Here is a 17,934-nt window from a genome sequence, read left to right on the forward strand (position 1 = left end):
ACATTCTAGTCATGTTTTGTACTGCTGGATTTGTTGTAGATTATAAATATCGTAGGAGAAATTTGTGTGGGTAATTTTCCTTAAACAAACATCGTAAGCCTCATAATTTCTAACGATACGAGAAGGTAAATTGTAATCAATTCAGTTCGATATTAGCATGTGATAAGAAGTTACAAAGAATCGTTAAATGAAGATAAATCTATAAAATAATGTTCATACGTGTACCTATAGTGTTGTATATTTAGTGTAAAATGTATATTTTGAAGTAAAATATTTTTTCAAACGTAGAACAAATAATGTTATTATTCCTTGTATTTAAAAGAATAAAACAATCTTCATTGTCAACAGTATATAATACAATTTGGTATATTATCATTTCTAACGCTGTAATTTTAATTTTATAAGAATGGCAAATTCATTGGAGAAATAAGAAGTTAAGCAAATTGATAATATAACATTTGTCAACTTCTTTTTTTAATTTCGGGAACCCCATCGATTATGCTCTAATTATTTGGTACAGTAAAGTAACAGTTTTTTGAACTTCTGTAGAATGTACGAAAACGACGAAAAAAGTAATTGTCTTTACATTTTATTGTTCTGTAGAATTCTTATTAATTAATGTTTTACAATTAAAACTTGCAAGCGAGAAAATGTTATGATCCTTTTGACGTACAATTATACATATTTTAATAATATCGGAAATTTATAAATTTTGCCCCGGGCCCCGCAATCTCTAGGGCCGGTTGTGAATTTTATTTCGAGTTGATGATGATGACCCCGGTATCATACACCGAGTGCTTGATAATAAATCAAGATTTTTATAGGGAATGTTAAACATCGTTTTAACACTGTTTTCATATTTTTTTATTGCGTAAAATTACATAAATACAAACAAAGTGGGGGAATTATACAATATTGTCTAACTGCATGTTGCAGCAGAACCTCGTCGACTTTCACCAAGTGTTAAAGAAGACTGAAATATAAAAACCGAACATTTTTCTGCCACCTTAAACAACAATAGACTGTCCGAAATATAGCGTTTGATATTCCAATAATTTTAAGAAACGAAGAAATGATATTTTATTAGAAACATTCTTTTCCAACAAAATCGTCATTAAATATTTATAGAAATTAAATCCATTACGACATAAAAAAAAATCTAAATTTTATAAAAGACAATCTATAAAAATACCAAAGTAGGCTATAGTAACTTCATTACAGCCTGGTTTTGCTTCTGAAAGAGGTGTCCATAGTCATAATTAGACTACGGATTTTATGCATTTATTATAAAAATGGGTAGATCTAATTTATGACGGTAAAAATATTTGAAGAATTTAAATATACTATATACTGTATTATTTTCAACCTTTTAAACATATTCAGCAAGAAGTTAAACATTTATTTCACCCCAACCTGTTGCAATTCGGGTAGAAAGTTTTTATTTTGCATAAAGATCCGCGGTCTAGTCATAATAGTTGTCGAATCTACTTGAAGCGCAATACGCTGGGCATCTGTTGTGACTGTGTACGTCATTCAAGCTTCTTCTTCCGAGAGGAGGAGTGTTTTCATGAAAATTCTGAAAAATCTCGTTGCCATAGCTTCCTTCAGGAAAAGTGAGAAAAATTAGCTTTTCTTCGACGAGGCTGTCGGGCGGAGATTTTGAAAAGCCGAGAGTACGTGTTTTTGGCGCGCGCGCAAAGGTAAACAATGAGCTGTATGTTTCGATGGGTAGACGCGGCAACATCGCGGGGCCTGCGATCCATGTGACAGAGAAGGAACGTGACAAAAGGTGGCAGAGGGTGACGCCGCCGAGATCGGAGTGAGTGTTTGCCCGGGCGAGCCGGGTGTCGGGTGTGCTGTGTACGATTCTCGCGATAGTGGTCCGTTCTGGCGTCGTCCGGAAGGTAAGCTCGCTCTGAAAACGCGTAATCGGTCTCCATAGCCACGGTTAACAAGGTCTCGTGCAATGCTACGGATGTAAATCCGGGAAAATCAGAAAGAAAAGTGCGTGGACTAGCTCGCGATATACAACGGAGCTCGACACTTCTCTTACACGCCCAGCGGAGTGCTGCGTCACATGGACTGCGGTGATTGGTCAATACAGCCGGGTGACGTCACGGGCCGCGCGCCGATTGGCCGGCGCCTCGGATCCCAGACACGTGAATCGTGGCCAAGCAAGCATGGCTGTTGATGCGCAGTGGTTAGCACTTGTAAAATGTTTCTGCCACGCGCTAGATCGATCAGGTTATAACCGTCGTGTGCCGTGAACCGTCGCGAGATCGTCCGCTGTACGAGGAAGCCTCGCGCGACACGCAGCTCGCGCCCGGCCGCGCGTGAACAGACCGGGAAGAAACCCGTCTCTTGTCGGTGAAATTGATTTCCACCGTGGAAAGTGGGCTCCAGCGTGTTTCCATCGTGACCGGAACGGACAGCTCCGCGCGGCGTGCGCCCGCACGTAAGTCGCCCGCTCCGCTTTCGATACGCGTCGCGATCAGCGTCACCACGCCCGGCCGAACGTCTCCGCTGCGAGAGAGCATTATCTCGACAGGACTCTATCACCTATTTAATTAACATGTGTATAGGTGGTTGCGTGGCGTGTTTTCCGTGCCATAATAGACCCAGCCAATCGCACGGTACTTCAACCGATGACGTCACGCCGCCGAGAGCTCCGATTGGCCGACGGTGCGTGCGTCGCCCGTCTAACGTGTGTGTAGCTGCTTTGTCAGTTTAAGGAGCGAGTTCCGCGTACGGCACGCTTCGAGACTTCGCTCACGATTCTCGATGGCCTTTTCTCTCCGTCTCAGTGATAGTTGTTTTTCGATACATCGGTTTTAAAACGATCCTACCCACTCGCGAAAAACATCGTCACTGTTTGTCGTTAGCGATAACAAGGCCTCGCAGCTCGATGCTTTTCAAATCGACCGACCAACGGAGTTCGGCTCTCGCCTTTCCCGCCTCCTCGCTCCTTCGCTGATCTCTCGCGGATCGCGCAGCCGACAGCCTACACAACAGTGTGCTGCACGTTCTCGTATACTCACGAGCACGAACGCCACGTAACGACTCTCGCGAATCGTTTCGATGGCACATCGCGACACTGTGAATCTAATCCGACATTGAATCCGACCATGGTGTGTACATCGAGTACGTATACGTAGAATTGTACGTAGTTTGGAATTACACTCGGATTAATCGAACACCCCGGTACGCAGTAAACGGGAAACTACAGTTTTCTATTTGAATCGCGATATTTATGGCGGGCTATTTGAATCCAAGCCACGCTCCAAAAAAATATACACGGTTCCAATAATACGCGTGTTTTCACCCGAGTCGGACTACATATATTTAATGCATTTAATGATTGCGATGAATTAATTATTGATTTTCAGTTACGAAGTCGTTAAAATAAGTAGTTTCGACTAGAGTCGGACAGGTCATAACATTGTGATGCTAATCTGAGTTTAAACGAGATCGTGGCTTGTAAATCGAGTATGTACACACATACTTACTGTAGATTAGAATTACTCCAGTTCGTCGAATCTCGAGAGTGAAGAAAATAGAAAAGTACCGGAGGAAATTTTTTATTCGAATTAAAACGTATACTTTGTTTGGAATCGGACAGTTTTTAATCAAAATCATTCCGCCGTTTATCTAATCGATAATTACAGAATATATTATCACGTTTTTTAGTTAACGGTTAACGATTCATATTTTTAAACAGTGGTTGATGGTCAATATTATCTATTTACATTTCCAATTAGTAGTTATGACAATTTGTTTATCACAACACACGTAATCTTTAGCGATTATTTTGGTTATTATCAAAGAGAAAACACACAGTTTTCTAGTGTTAATTATTACTAACGTTAATAGTTAATAGTATTTAAATTTGTTTACACAGTTAAAATTTTTAATTTGAACGCAGACCGGTTTCCTGGCGGGGTATTTAAGTTCGAACAGCACTTGCTGAAAACGTACACATTTATCACGATTAATTTCATGGATTTTTCTCGAAGCTGGGCAATGTTTCATACAATTAATGATCAACAATTACAATCGCAAAATTTGATTATCCATTTTTTTTCAAACTGTAAGCATTATTCAATCAAATCAGAAAATCTCAACGATTAGATTTGTCGAATCTAATGTTTAATTACAATTGACTGAAGAAAGCATTCAATCATCAATTGAATTAATCTCGATAATGAACAATTGACACTTGCAATGAATAATCAACGACTAATTAATGTCTACGATCAAATGAAAAATCTACCGAAGCCACAAGATCCGCAACGCGTCTCGGTTACCGGGCGCCCCGAGCGCACAGTACGCTAGTGCATCAAACTTTATCCCGACTTTATCAGAATTTCGATAAGACAACAAACAACGAAAAAAAAATGAAAACAGTTCTCTCGAAGACGATCCACCGATACGACTGGAAAGAAACGTTCGTGCGGTACAATAGCGGTTCTATTTTTTGTTGTTGTCCCCCGACAGTTAGATCGTTTCCAGCGATCGGGACTCGAGATGCGTGCTAATGCTGGTGCGCTCCAGGAAAGCGCACGCCGCGCCTGCGCATCTGCCCCGGTGTGGTATTACGGAACGTGTGGCTCCGGGAGCCGGAGAGGGGAGGGGATGAGGCTTCCCGCGCGACTGCGTTACGTCACGCGTACGTCACGTGACGCATATTCAGAGACACCGGTGGTGTCGGTGCGGTCTGCAGCTCCGTTTAAACGAGCTAATAATATTATTGAACAACAAAGTTTTCGAAACCATGAACAACCGGTCGTACGTTTGAACAATCCGAAGTGTCGAGTGCCCGGGGATCAGATGTGTGACACGTGCGACTTCACCACGGTAAACCAGAGGTTTATGACGTACGTCGAGTGTGTCGAATCGTGTCCGGCAAGGTCGACGAATTGAGAACCGAGACACGGGATTAATGTTTCTCCCGCTCTGCCGTACCGACAATGAGACCGTGGCTCGCCGTTTTCGAGTAACGAGACTAAGTTGTTTTTCTTTCGGTTTATTTGCGCGCAGATTGCCACCGGCGGCTGGCACCAGCAGAAACAGAGGGTGGAGGCTCTCGACTCCGTCGACGTCGTCGTCCTCGCGAGTCGGCGACGGGAATCGGCGCAGAGGCTCAATCTTCCGGAAGATCTTAAAGGGGAACAGTCGTGGAGCGACTCGGCAACGTCAGGATGAGCCTGGAAACGCTGCTCGAAGCGGCACGGTTCGTCGAGCAGCAGGAGAAGAAGAGGGAGCGACTCGCCAGCAGCTCTTCCTCCTCCTCCGATCATCCGCTCGCCGTCGCCCCCCACTCCAACCATCACAACTCGAACGAGCCACGTGGTGAGTACCACGCGCCACTTTTCGCTCGCCGTTTCACAGATAACGGACTCTGTACGGGGTGAGTCAGCTCACGCCGAAACTCAAAATATCGACGGGGTTCCTTGCCAGACGGAAAAATCTTTATCCCTCAAAACGATATCCTTTGTTTGTAACACTTCTGAGAATTCAGTTTGTCAACAATCTTCTTTTATCGTAATATTCGTCTTTGAAAATGCATATTGGGATAAACGAATTTGAATGTCCACGACAAAAATTGTCTAACAGTCTATACAGGGTGAGTCCGAAGAAACAGAACACCTAAATATCTCCGTTACTTTTCGTTGTACAAAAATACTTCTTAGGACAAAGTTACACTGTTTGAAGGGCCACATGTAACGGTATAAGGGAAAAAATTTTCAAGGTCATTGATATTTTTTAAAATGGAATGAGGTATTTTTTAATACATCAATCGATGCAGCTGGACATTCGTTATAAAAAAGTACTAACCCATGTATGTCGAAAAGTTAGTAGTTCAGGAGATATTTCAATTTAAATAACTCTAAAACACCATTACTGTCGTACTAAGATGTTAACGTTTACATGCTAGTGTAAATTGAAGAGTTGAAATTGAAATTGAAAAATTGACGTTGAAAATGAAATTGAAGATTTGAAATTAACGAATTGCAATTGAAAAATTAAAGTTGAAATTGAAGTTGAAAAATTGACTTTGAAATTGAAAAATTGAAATTGACGTTGAAATTGAAGTTGAAGGGTTGATATTGAAATTGAAGTTGAAGGGTTGATATTGAAATTGAAGTTGATATTAACGAAATGAAATTGAAAAATTGAAGTTGAAGTGGAAGAATAGAAATTGAAGTTGAAATGGAAGAGTTGAAATTGAAGTTGACATGGAAGAGTTGAAATTAAAGTTGAAATTGAAAAATGGAAGTTGAAAATGATGTTGAAAAGTTGATATCGAAATTGAAGTTGAAATTGAAAAGTTGGCTGAAATTGAAATTGATGTTAGCGTTTACTTACTTGTGTAACGTCTTAGTACGACGGTAATGGTGTTTTAGAGTTATTTAAATTGAAATATCTCGTGAACTTTTCGACATACATAGGTTAGCACTTTTTTATAACGAATGTCCAGTTGCATCGATTGATGTATTAAAAACTACCTCATTCCATTAAAAAAAAATAACGATGACCTTGAAATGTCATAAAAAAAATGACCTCGAAAAATTTTTTCCCTTACACCGTTACATGTGGCCCTCCAAACAGTGTAACTTTGTCCTAAGAAGTTTTTTTGTACAACGAAAAATAACGGAGATATTGAAGTGTTTTGTTTCTTCGGACTCACCCTGTATATACCTTTCTTAAAACATATAATCTTGAAAAATAAATATGTATTATGATTATACGATAGATGATAGATTAGATTATGATTAGATTATGATAGATTATGATTAGATGATAGATTTTATGCATTTACGACAAAAATGAGTATTTGTAATTTAAAGAAGTGAACATATAAAAAATATTTAAGAACATCAACGTATTAGTTTCAGCTTAATAGGATAATTAAAAGAAGAATACAATTTTTATTTGGTTCCTGTGTTCTGCAATCAATGCAAACATTTTTTAGTTTGCATAAAGATTCGCAGTCTAATTATGATGCAGTAGAAATCGAGATGCGATTTATGGTAAAAATGTAAACATTCGGGACAAGAAATTTCTGATTTGGTTCCGGTGTTATATCTGCGTGTCTGAAATGCTGATCTATCGATTTGACAATATTTTGTCACAGTTAGTACTTTTAGCAAGATGAGTGGGCTCTTGAATTCGCGAAAATATGAAATGTCGAATTTGGAAATCGATTTTTCCTTCTCTTAAAAAATCAATGCAAAATTATTTGCAACGTATTTGCACAGAAAAACCAAACGAATTCGACGATTTAGGGTGGGATGAGAAGCACTGCAATGTACATGTGAACAGCACGCGATGACCCACGCGTTCACCGCCTCCAAATTAGGTATGATTTCCCTCGCGGCAGTGGCTCCCAAACGATCGCGATCTTTTCGAAAAACTTCCACAATGGTCGCGTGCTTGAAAATGCGTGGGTTCGTCTGCGTTTTACTTAACCTTCGCAAGGTAAGGTGTCTAATAACACATGAATAGTAAAGTGGGGGCTCTTAGACCCTGACAAATATCATAAATTTCATAAATAGCCACGTTTTTAATAAATTTGGGATAAAGAATAACACATGATAAAAAGTGAACAGATTTAATTTTATTCAGATAATTCTTTTCAAAAATTTGAAGCTGGTAAATGGTTCCGAAGGTTAATTCAATTTATTCCGTCACTATGAAAAATCTATGATCGTTACGAAAAATCACAGTAGCGCCACATACAATAAACTCTCTGACGATTCCGCGTGCCCTTTCGGTTCCCGCGTTTTCTTAGGTCAATGACTCAACTGACCGATCTCGCAAAGCGAGTGGAAACGCTCGCGAAGGAGTTCTCGACTGCACGCCATCACGCCATCGGTCTCTCGTTCTGCATTGACTTCGCTAGTCAAATGATCGGTCTGATAACCTTTTCGAAAAAACCGGCGGCACAACCGGAGCCGTACGATCATTGCCGAGGTAAACCGGTAAAGGCGTAACTGGTACGATTCGCGACAATTGCCTTTGAAAATCACTCTTACCGAAAAAAAACTGCAAGCATAGGGCGATTCTACGTGAAAAACTGAGTTAACAGTTAATGACGAATTTTTTTTATATAATCTTCTGTTTTCAAGAAAAACGTCTTCAGACATTGGTGAAACGCAAGTTAATAACATAACTCGTACCCTTTTTCAAAATCAGTTCGAAAGTTGAGAGAGAAACATGTATTATTTACTTTGATTTAGTTTTTCATTTAGTGATACACTGTATTCATTTGTTTCATATTTCTGACATAAATGCAAAATAAATGACATAAATAAAGAACTCTTCTATTCTTTTAAAAAACAAATTCGAATTTTAAATGGCACAGCTGCTCAATTGTATAAAAAAAAATCGGGGAAAGAGTGTAACACGCAGTAGATAAAATTTCTAAAAATTTATTGATTCGAAATCCTAGTCGTAAAAATCGGAAATCCCTATCCAGTAGCGTATTTATCCTTGGCAAGGTAATGTGGGATCTCGGAGATCCCAGCATCAGGTTCCTAAAAAGAATTTTTATACGAATACAATTAAATCTGTTTATTTTTTATCCTGTGTTATTCTTTGCCCAAAATTTATTAAAAACGAGGCTATTCACGAAATTCATTCGTCAGAGTCTAGTCCAGTCAACGAAAAGAGTTATAGAGGGAAATGGAAGGAACACGATTTTTAACTTTGGGTCTTTGTTTGGACTAGTTAGGAGGTAACCATACTAAAAGTCCCCACCCCCAGAGGGTAAGCTGTGTGCACGGGGGCGTGTAGAAGGTCCCCTTTCTCGCTTTTCCGCTTATATCTCGGAAATTATGCGTTCTAGCGATAAGACCATTCTATATAAAATTAAAGCTGACAAAATGTGCCACAGGATTGATTCGATTCAGTTTTTCGCTATCTCGTATAGTTTCCGAGATATCCGCGCTCAAAGTGCACTAATTGTGCTGAAAAGTTAGCTAGTCAAACAAGACAAAAAACGTGGGGCAAAATTTTCTTTTTTCACAATTAGTGAACTTTGAGCGCGGATATCTCAGAAACTATGCGAGATAGCGAAAAACTGAATCGAATCAGTCTCATAGCACATTTTGTTAGCTTTAATTTTGTATGGAATGGTCTTATCGCTAGGACGCATAGTTTCCGAGATATAATCGGAAAACCGAAAAAGAGGACGTTCTACGTGCCCCACCGCTCACCTCCTTCAAGTAGGGACTTTTAATATGTTTACCTCGCGAGAGTTAAGCAAAATCTAGTTTGTTGTTGCCTGCGTCTTCGAAATTCAGACATAGTTTCCAAAGCGCACGTGGTCGCCAGCTAGACATGTGTGTTATTGTCGGAAAAAAGGAATGTGAAAACTCGTCGGCACGTGAAAGTGTATCTCCGCGAGAGGCCAGCGAAGTGTCCGAAGTCGCCGGAAGGTTGAAAAGTCGCGAGACGGTGAGGGTGGGAAGGAGGTGGATGGGAAAGCAAGAACGATTTAGATGACCATATGCATCCTGCCATCCGTGCCCCACCGTGCGGCCAGAAAACAAGTCGCTAGCCAGCGTGCACGTAGCGGAGGACGCCTAGGAACGTATAAAGGCAAAGAGGCACCGAAGGGTGGCGGAAGTTAGGTGGGAGAGCGTATGGAAGGGTGCGCGGCAGGTTGCTGGGTGGGGGGTGTGAGGAAGAAATGGAGTGGCGGGTATACTGGAGGGGATAGATCGCGACGATTAGGTTGTGGTGGTGGGGGGTGTATGCGATATCGTTCTCGGAGGGGCAACGCTGATGACCGTGGTGCGCAGGTGACGGTGGTGGGGTCGAACCTGGCTGGCGGTCGTGGTGGGGAGTCCAAGGGACCCCGGTCACTGACTCTAGAAACTACGACAGCTTTTGTGCTTCATTCACGAGCGCGCCACCTACTCGCGCACGGGCGTCGCGCTCGCTGTCTCTTCTATCTATCCCCTAACGTTTTCCCGTCATCCTCAGCTTCTCGCAGCTGATACGGTTCCACGTTATCTGAACCCTCTGTCCATAGTTCCAGGGAAAGTTTAAATTGTCAGGTTTCGATCTTGTTTGCTTAATCGTACATAAACGTTCAAGAAAGAATTCTTACTGGTTACCGAGATGTAGATTACGGATCATTTTTTATAGAAAATTCAGGGGCATACACAGTTACATTACAAATGAACACTCTTCAATTGGAGGTCAAAAAGAATCGTCCAGTCATCGTTCCTGTAAAAAACGTTTTTAGTTAATTAATCCCAGTAGCAAAGAAAATAATAAATATTTTTTTAAATTTTTTGGTTGAGAATGCCAGTCAAAAAAAAAACGACGGCCTTCTGCTTGTAGAATATTGTTAAAAGGTGATTTATCGCGCGCGTCCGGTCCTCGTGTCCGCTGTCCCGCGCGCAGGGGAGGCCTAGATAGGTGCAACGCACGGCAGGCAAAAAAAATGGACACGATACAGGTCAGATCGATCTTCCCGTTTCGTTGGTGGTGCGCGTCGACGCATCAGCCACCTGCGAACGCCTGTCGAACATGCCACTTCGGTTCTAGGAGTAATCAGGCCCCGGAGCATCTTCTTTGCGTCATGCTGTTGCGTTCTTTTCATATTCCCTGCGAAGTCTGAATCACGCGTGGCCGAGCGTGCACGGTATTGGCAACGAGTGCCAACGGTTTCCGATGCGTTTAGAAATCGGTCGCCGGGTTGCGGAACCCGGTCAAACAATCGCCGAGGCGAAGACGCGTGCGATCGTGACGTCGCGCTCAGCTATTTCTCCGCGTGGGTCGCGATGAAACCTTAAATGAAGGTGAACATACACTTATCGGTAGATCGATCCTCTGTTTTCACGGTCACGCCTCTCCAGCATGACAAAACATTGGTGGCGGATGTGAAAACGCATTTTCCTCTGATCATTCCTTTATCCTTCAAGAGTTTACTTCCGCAAAGTGATAAGAAAGAATGTCAACAAAGTATTATCAAGAAAATTTCACATCTTCGACAGGAGAGTACTGTTGAAATATACATTAATAAAAATGTTATACTGTTCAGCATCTTCTCGTTGGGGACGAGGAACGATTTTTTACGAGTAGGAACGAAGGGTCTTGAAGGGTTAAAAGTGACACTATCAGTTCGTCAGCCGCGCGAGATCTCCCCTCGCTCGAAAAACTGACTACCGGTCTCTCTCGCTTAGCATCCCGATCGTAACACGGATGATTTAAACGTTGTAATTTGCTCCCTATCTCCGTGCATCCGGTCCGTTGCCTTGTTGCTCGTGCTCGCTGGCACACGGTAGTGCGTGATATAACAGGCAACGCGCGTTAAACGATAATTTCAGTCTGTCTATCTTAAAGCACTCAAACGATGCTTTACAATCCAGTTTTACAGCTTCATAACACACGTTCTTACGGCTCGTTAAATCCTACAAAATCATTCAGGACTTCTAACGCAAACATTTAGAAACAACCATAGCTACTCGCATAGCTAGCTACCGAGGCCTTAGTTTCGCCATTCTCGATCGTCCTCCTTTTCGAGAACTCGCTATTCACACAGTGGATTAGTCATTGCGGAGAGTGGGTTGAAAATGACCCAGGCACCGATCTCTACTGAACCCAAGATAGCTAGGTGTGCGATCGACCGGTGCAACCACTCCTACCATCGGTTACACCGTTGCCCCATGGGGGCGTTTGTAACTCACTCACTGTCAACACGTTTCACTAAGGCTAGCTAAAGATTTCCGTGGAAGAGACAGTGTGCTACAGAGCTCAGCTGAGACTGGAAGAACTGTTTTTCTTCCCGCAGATAAGGATAAGATCGAGCGAAATAGAACGCAGCGCCGTGCCGTGCACTGTGTCGGCGGGCGAGCACGCGGGTAGCCGAGCCTGCGCAGTGCGCAGGCGCGTTGTCCCCGGCGAGTCCCCACCACGCGCGTCCGGCCGCGTGGCGTCCTGATCAATCGCGGCGTTGCCGAGTCCTCCGGTGACCCGTGGATGGGCAGAGCGAGAGAGAGAGAGAACAGCTAGCTCCCCCACCCCATCGGCCGCCAACTATCCCTGCTGACCTAGGGGAATACCCCCTCTCCTGTCCCCACCGGCGCAGCACGTGGAGACGCGCCTCTTTCAATTTTTCATGGCTTATCGACCTGTAGATTCAACCGCTGTGCTACGGTCTGGGTCGAAGTTTTTTCGAACACTGTTCAAAGATTCGCCCCCATCGCTAGTTTCATTTTCTTGTTGTTTCCTAAATTAGTCCGTCTCTGAAATCAATTATGAGGGTAGATTCGTTTCCAGGATTGCAAGGGTTCCGGATGCGCCTTCTCATTTCTCGATAACGCAAAGATGTGAGTTAGTCCAGCCAATGATTGCTCACAAGGGGGGTGTAGAGGGAAATGAAAGGAACACAATTTTTAACTTCGGGTCTGTGTTTGGACTAGTTAGGAGGTAAACATACTAAAAGTCTGCACTCCTAGGAAGTGCAGGGGGGCACGTAGAAGGTCCCCTTTTTCGGTTTTCCGCTTATATCTCGGAAACTATGCGTCCTAGCGATAAGACCATTCTATACAAAATTAAAGCTGGCAAAATGTGCCATAAGATTGATTCAATTCAGTTTTCCGCTATCTCGTATAGTTTCCGAGATATCGGCGCTGAAAAAGAAAATAGCCGGGTGAAATTCGATCCCGCGGCGGGATTTTAATCGAGCTTGAACCATTCGATAGCCTACCCAAAAAGACCCCTCTCTGACAAGTTTCAGCCCCAAATCTCATCTGTAAGGGTAGTTATTGAGAAAAATCGAAATGTCAGTTTTTGGCCCATTTTCTCTGTTTATTGACAATTAAAAATTCTGAAAAAAATCTGACATGTAACGGATACCAGGCCACACATTCGGTATCATTTCCAGATTTTTCCGTTGCAAACTGTGGTTGTAAAACATGTATTTGTGTGCGTAGATTGTTATTATTATTTAGAAAATTGTTTAACGAATATTTTTACTTCGGTATACCCCTCGCGGTTCTACAGTTGTACAAAAAATATTACCTAGTCCTAAGAACGTTGTGTGCAACGCGGACCGAGATTCCAGTCGAAGAAAACCCAAGGGATGCTGGACGTACAACGGCAAACGGTGACGTGTTGCGCATCGCTGCCTCCGGCGCCACTTACCGGTCCCTCCACGTTGCCACGCGGCTGTTGCGTTTACTGCGGGAGAGGGGGAGGAGAAGGAATTGTATTTACTTGTCTGTGACGTAGATAATTGTAGCAGTCGGTGGCTGTTTAGCTGAGTAAATCTATTTCACCCGTTACGTCTGAACAACCCTCTAGTTTTATTGGATCTTTGCGGCTTGTCTTTATTTATATGGGTTTCGTCTGTTTGTTACAGGTGCGAAGCTGAAGAGGGAACGCACGGAGCAAGATGACTTGTTCTGCGAAGAGAAAATGCTCATCATCGACGGTGAGTCTACCATCATTTTATCTTTTCGTTGAAAGCTTCAGTTACGAAATAATTAATGAAAATTGTGTCGTCAATTGGGTTAGTTAAAATTCCGAAAAAAATCTGATTTGTAGCAGTTGTCAAGGCGCATATCGGAGAATTTCTTTCTGATTTTTTGGTTGGAAGTTCTAGCCTCCAAAAAATGATTTAAAAATCATATTTTTAGTCAGAAATAGACTGACCATTTTCCATATGAAATTTCTGAAATAATCTGGCTTGTTGAGACGCACATCACTAAATTTTTCCAATTTTGTAATTGAAAGTTTGCTGTGTGCAACAAAGTTTGAAATACTGTATTCCTTAATGAGTGTTAAAAATATTTTCTATTTACATACATATCTGTAATGTATTTATAACAGTAGGATGTTAAACTAATATTATAACCTTTCGATGTTACTGGTTCACTACGTGTACCAGTGAACCACGAGAGGTTAAGCGCCCAATCGATTTTCATTGGTCATTGGAGGGCTTAACACGTTCACCGCTGCGTCACTCACCGGTAACCGACACGAAACGTGTGATTAGAACTACATATTTTTAATACTGACGATGGTCGTTAAAACAATTCTATATGAACTTTAAAACATCTTCAAAACAACTCATTTTTTATTTTCGTGGTCAGAAAATACATTTTGAAAGCTAACCCTCCGACGGCTGGGTCTGTTTTGACCCACAGTATCAAGACATTTATGTACTAAATTTTTGGAAATTGAAAGTAACGCAACAGAAACCCATTAAAAATATATTTAAAAAATTCACAATTAAAGGATCCTAAACATCAATTACATATGTATAATGAATCACAGTAATATTCGGACAATCTTAAAAGGCCGACAGCTTTTTTAATATTGAACCAAACGACATGGATTTTTTTTTCTCGAGAATGGGAAATTTAGTGTTCAACTACTTTTTGGATCCACTGTATGTATTCGGTTAATTTCCTCCAAACCGAAATGAAATAAATAAGATAAGATAAATAAAATGAAATTCACTTTAACCACAAAATGAACTGCCCAAAAGAATTAAGGGATCACTTCTGCGAACCTGAAAAATTGCTCCCACTTTACGTGACCATAACTCCGTCAAAAGTTGCCGTATCGATATTGTTAAACAATGGTTTGAAAGCCTGAAACCTCTAGTTTCAGATGCTCTGTTTCAAATTGTTGCTATGTTGGTTTTTTTACAAAGTTATAGCGAGATGAAGACAACATTGACGGTTAACAAAAATTTTGTGCAACTTTGGAACATCACACGGGGAGCAACAAATTTTTTTGATAAATCACGTTAATATCATTTGGAAGGGCTATCTTTCCTGTGTAAATTGTGTGATTGTTGAATACTGCGCGATTTTTTTTACTCCAGTTATTCAACATTGAAGTAAATATGGGCTTTTTAACATTAACTGGCTCCAGAAAGCGAAATTGAAATTGAAAAGACAAAAGGAGTGCTATGAAGAGAAAGAAACGCTCTCTCTCTATTGCTTTTTTGCACAAGATTCTACGACAATTTTTTCGCTTTCTGGAGCCAGTTAAAGTTAAAAAGCCCATATTTACTTCAATGTTGAATAACTCGAATAAAAAAAATCGCACAATATTCAACAACCACACAATTTACACAGGAAAGTTAGCCCTTTCAAATAATATTAACGCGATTTACCAAAAAAATTTGTTGCTCCCCGTGTGATGTTCCAAAGTTGTACAAAATTTTTGTTAACCGTCAATGTTGTCATCATCTCGCTATAACTTTGTAAAAAAACCAACATAGCAACAATTTGAAACAGAGCATCTGAAACTAGTGTGAGCAATTTTTCGGATTCGCACAAGTGATCCCTTAATTCTTTTCAGGAGTGTATATGTATATAGTAATGCAAGGGGTTAAAAACACGAGGCGAGTGCATGTTGCGACTGCTAACAAGAGAGTTGGAAAGAGAAAGCAGCCCGACTGGGGTCTGCGCTCGTTGCGCGACGAGGACAGAGTGTCGCGGATGACTGGAGGCAGTTGGGCAGTTCTCGCGAGAACGGAGATGTCACGGAAAGTGGCGGCGGTGGCCGAGGCGGCGGGCCGCAAGGAGATTGGTCGCCGTCACCGCTGTCGTTGCCACTGGGCGCGGGCGGGGAGAGGGGAGGGGAGTGCCGCCGTCATCCTCAGGTTGGAGGTTGGAGGCGGTGGCACTTACGTTTAGATTTCAGTCGGCACTCGCGTCTCACGCGGTACGAGTTTCCTTTGGTGCCCGACAATCGTTCGATCTTATCGATCGACGATCTCCCAGCCACCCGTCTTTCTCTTCGCGGTGATAACTTCACACCGAGGTCGCTCGTTATCCCCAAGTTGGACGTCGTTGCGGGACCTCGACGGCGATTACGATCGGATCGAAAAATCTGGTTGGATACAGTGAATCCGTTTACTGGATCCGTTGATTCGCAAATTTCCGAGGATGACCGGCGCGGAGGCTCGGAGAGAGCGCCGTTGAATCGTCTAGAAGGGGTGGGGGGAGGAGGATCCTCGGGCCACGGCGTCGCGAGTGTTTCGAAAGTTCGGATTTTTTTCCTATCGCGTAAACGTCGACCTCGTCGTATTCATTCGTCGCGACCGCGACCGCGTCCCCTCTCCGCGGCGTCGTGACGCAGCCCTCTCTCTTTTCCACGCGCCTCGCATTCCCGGCCGTTTCCACTTCTTTTCGACTAGTCGTCCGTTCGACGCGTCCCCAGCGACAGTTTCGCCGGGGTTGTATGACCAAAGTGTGTCTCTCTTTCTCTCTCTCTCTCTCTTTCTCTCTCACTCGTCCAAATGAACATCCACGCTGGATATAACAGGGAATCTCTGAGATCTCCAGGTGTCGAAGATAGACCTCCATGCTGCCCGGTGTTAGCTATACTGTGTTTTCTGGATTTCATAATTAGAATTTGAGGAGGTCCTAGATTTTCTGGTCATAGTTTTAGTGGACCGTCAGAGTTTAGTACTTGAAAAATTGTCCGTTATCGCAGTGCCGCTATTCTGATCAAATCAACCCTCCAGTTCTTGCTGCCTCGGTGCTAGCCGAAGATTTCGTCCTCTGCCACGCCGGTTCTCTCAGTGATCACTTTTTGGTGGTAGAAGACTGTCGAAGATTATGGATGCAAGACAGTGATTCATGTTGGGTTGGAAGGAGCAAGTGTCGAAGAAAGTTTAGTTCCTCGCTTAGGCCATCCCCTGATAAAATTGTGTCACGCCAAGTGGAGGAGCAAGCTGCTGCCACTGTGGACCTTTTCCAAGGACAGAAAACTGAAGATGATCGATCAATAAGAGTGAATCATACCGCGTTTTTAGTCGAGAAAAGTTTAGCTGTTGGTTTTGGGCAATCCTCTAAGTTTCACTGCTGTGAATGTAGGAATCGGTCGTCAGAGTTTTCGAGCAACTACGGTGACAAAATATCGTTGCAGGTGACGAATGCATGAAACAGTGTTGTGCCAAGTGTTGGAGAAGATTTAGCGCTTGCCTGGTGCCGTTTTCTTTGATCCCCTAAGTTACTCTAGCCTCGTGTACAGATCTTCCTGGTATGAGACGGGAGGATCTACGACGCTGAAACACTGTTGACGATGACAAATGCGTAGAACCGTGTAGTGGTGCCAAGAAAAGAGTTCGGTCCTTGGTGTAATTGCTATAGCTAGAGGACCTGTGACGCGGTATGCACGTATGAAATTCGGTTGTTCTGGTGTTGTGAGAGGAGGGGGAGCGAAGGGGGTCGTTCTCCAGTGCAGCGATCGTGGCAGCCACGGCCCTATATAGACCGCGGCGAGCGTGCTCTTTTTTTATCTGCGTGTAACGCGTGCCGGTCGGAGAGAACCGTGCGTAACGCAGCCGTCAACGGAGTTCTCGGGATCATGGGCGTTCTTTTGGTCTCGGATGGCACAGTGGCGGTCCAACCTCGCATGAGTCTGAACGCGGTCAAAGCTGCCGGAGCGCAGCAACCGATCGACGAGACCAACAACAATGTGAGCGGGATACGGGACGCGAATAGCCTGATGCCGGCACAGGTCGTCGGTATTATCGGCGTGGTCGTCAACGACGAGCCGCGTCGCAGCTGGATGCCACCCCCGCCTAAGAAAAAATGGATACGCCACTACCTACTCGGTGAGCTAACCTTACCCTGCCCCCCTTCGGATCTGTCTAGCCGGTCGAAATCACCGAAAGTGACAGTTCACGAGATATTTATTGTCTACCGCTTTAACAACCCTTTCTTGAGAATACCTACCCTTATCTCGGAATTGATCGGCCTCGGAATGAGTCACTACGATATCACAATTCTGTGGCATTCATCACCAGAACGAAATTAGGCTCCATTCTTGTATTTTGTAATCTTTTTTCAGATGTAAAAGATTTGTTGATATTTTGAAATCCTTTCGATCTTTCTACTGTTTATAATTACACCTACCTTTTTTTTTTATATGAATTCATATATGATTTAT

The 17,934-nt window shown here is 42.8% G+C and overlaps 1 protein-coding gene across 8 annotated transcripts in view; it reads left to right on the plus strand.

Annotated features, from left to right (window-relative positions):
- Positions 1 to 1,753: 1,753 nt before the first annotated feature.
- The window catches only part of LOC143217995 (uncharacterized), a 51,649-nt gene continuing 35,468 nt past the window's right edge, over positions 1,754 to 17,934 (plus strand). The window contains exons 1-3 of one of the 8 annotated variants that reach the window (XM_076442825.1): positions 1,754 to 1,904; positions 5,038 to 5,349; positions 13,379 to 13,450. In XM_076442825.1, the coding sequence (XP_076298940.1) occupies positions 5,199 to 5,349; positions 13,379 to 13,450 (223 nt within the window). In that variant the 5' untranslated portion in view covers positions 1,754 to 1,904; positions 5,038 to 5,198. The other 7 variants (XM_076442826.1, XM_076442828.1, XM_076442827.1 and 4 more) reach the window with 7 other exon arrangements.

Source organism: Lasioglossum baleicum, chromosome 18, assembly GCF_051020765.1.
Source record: "Lasioglossum baleicum chromosome 18, iyLasBale1, whole genome shotgun sequence".
Taxonomy (NCBI): domain Eukaryota; kingdom Metazoa; phylum Arthropoda; class Insecta; order Hymenoptera; family Halictidae; genus Lasioglossum; species Lasioglossum baleicum.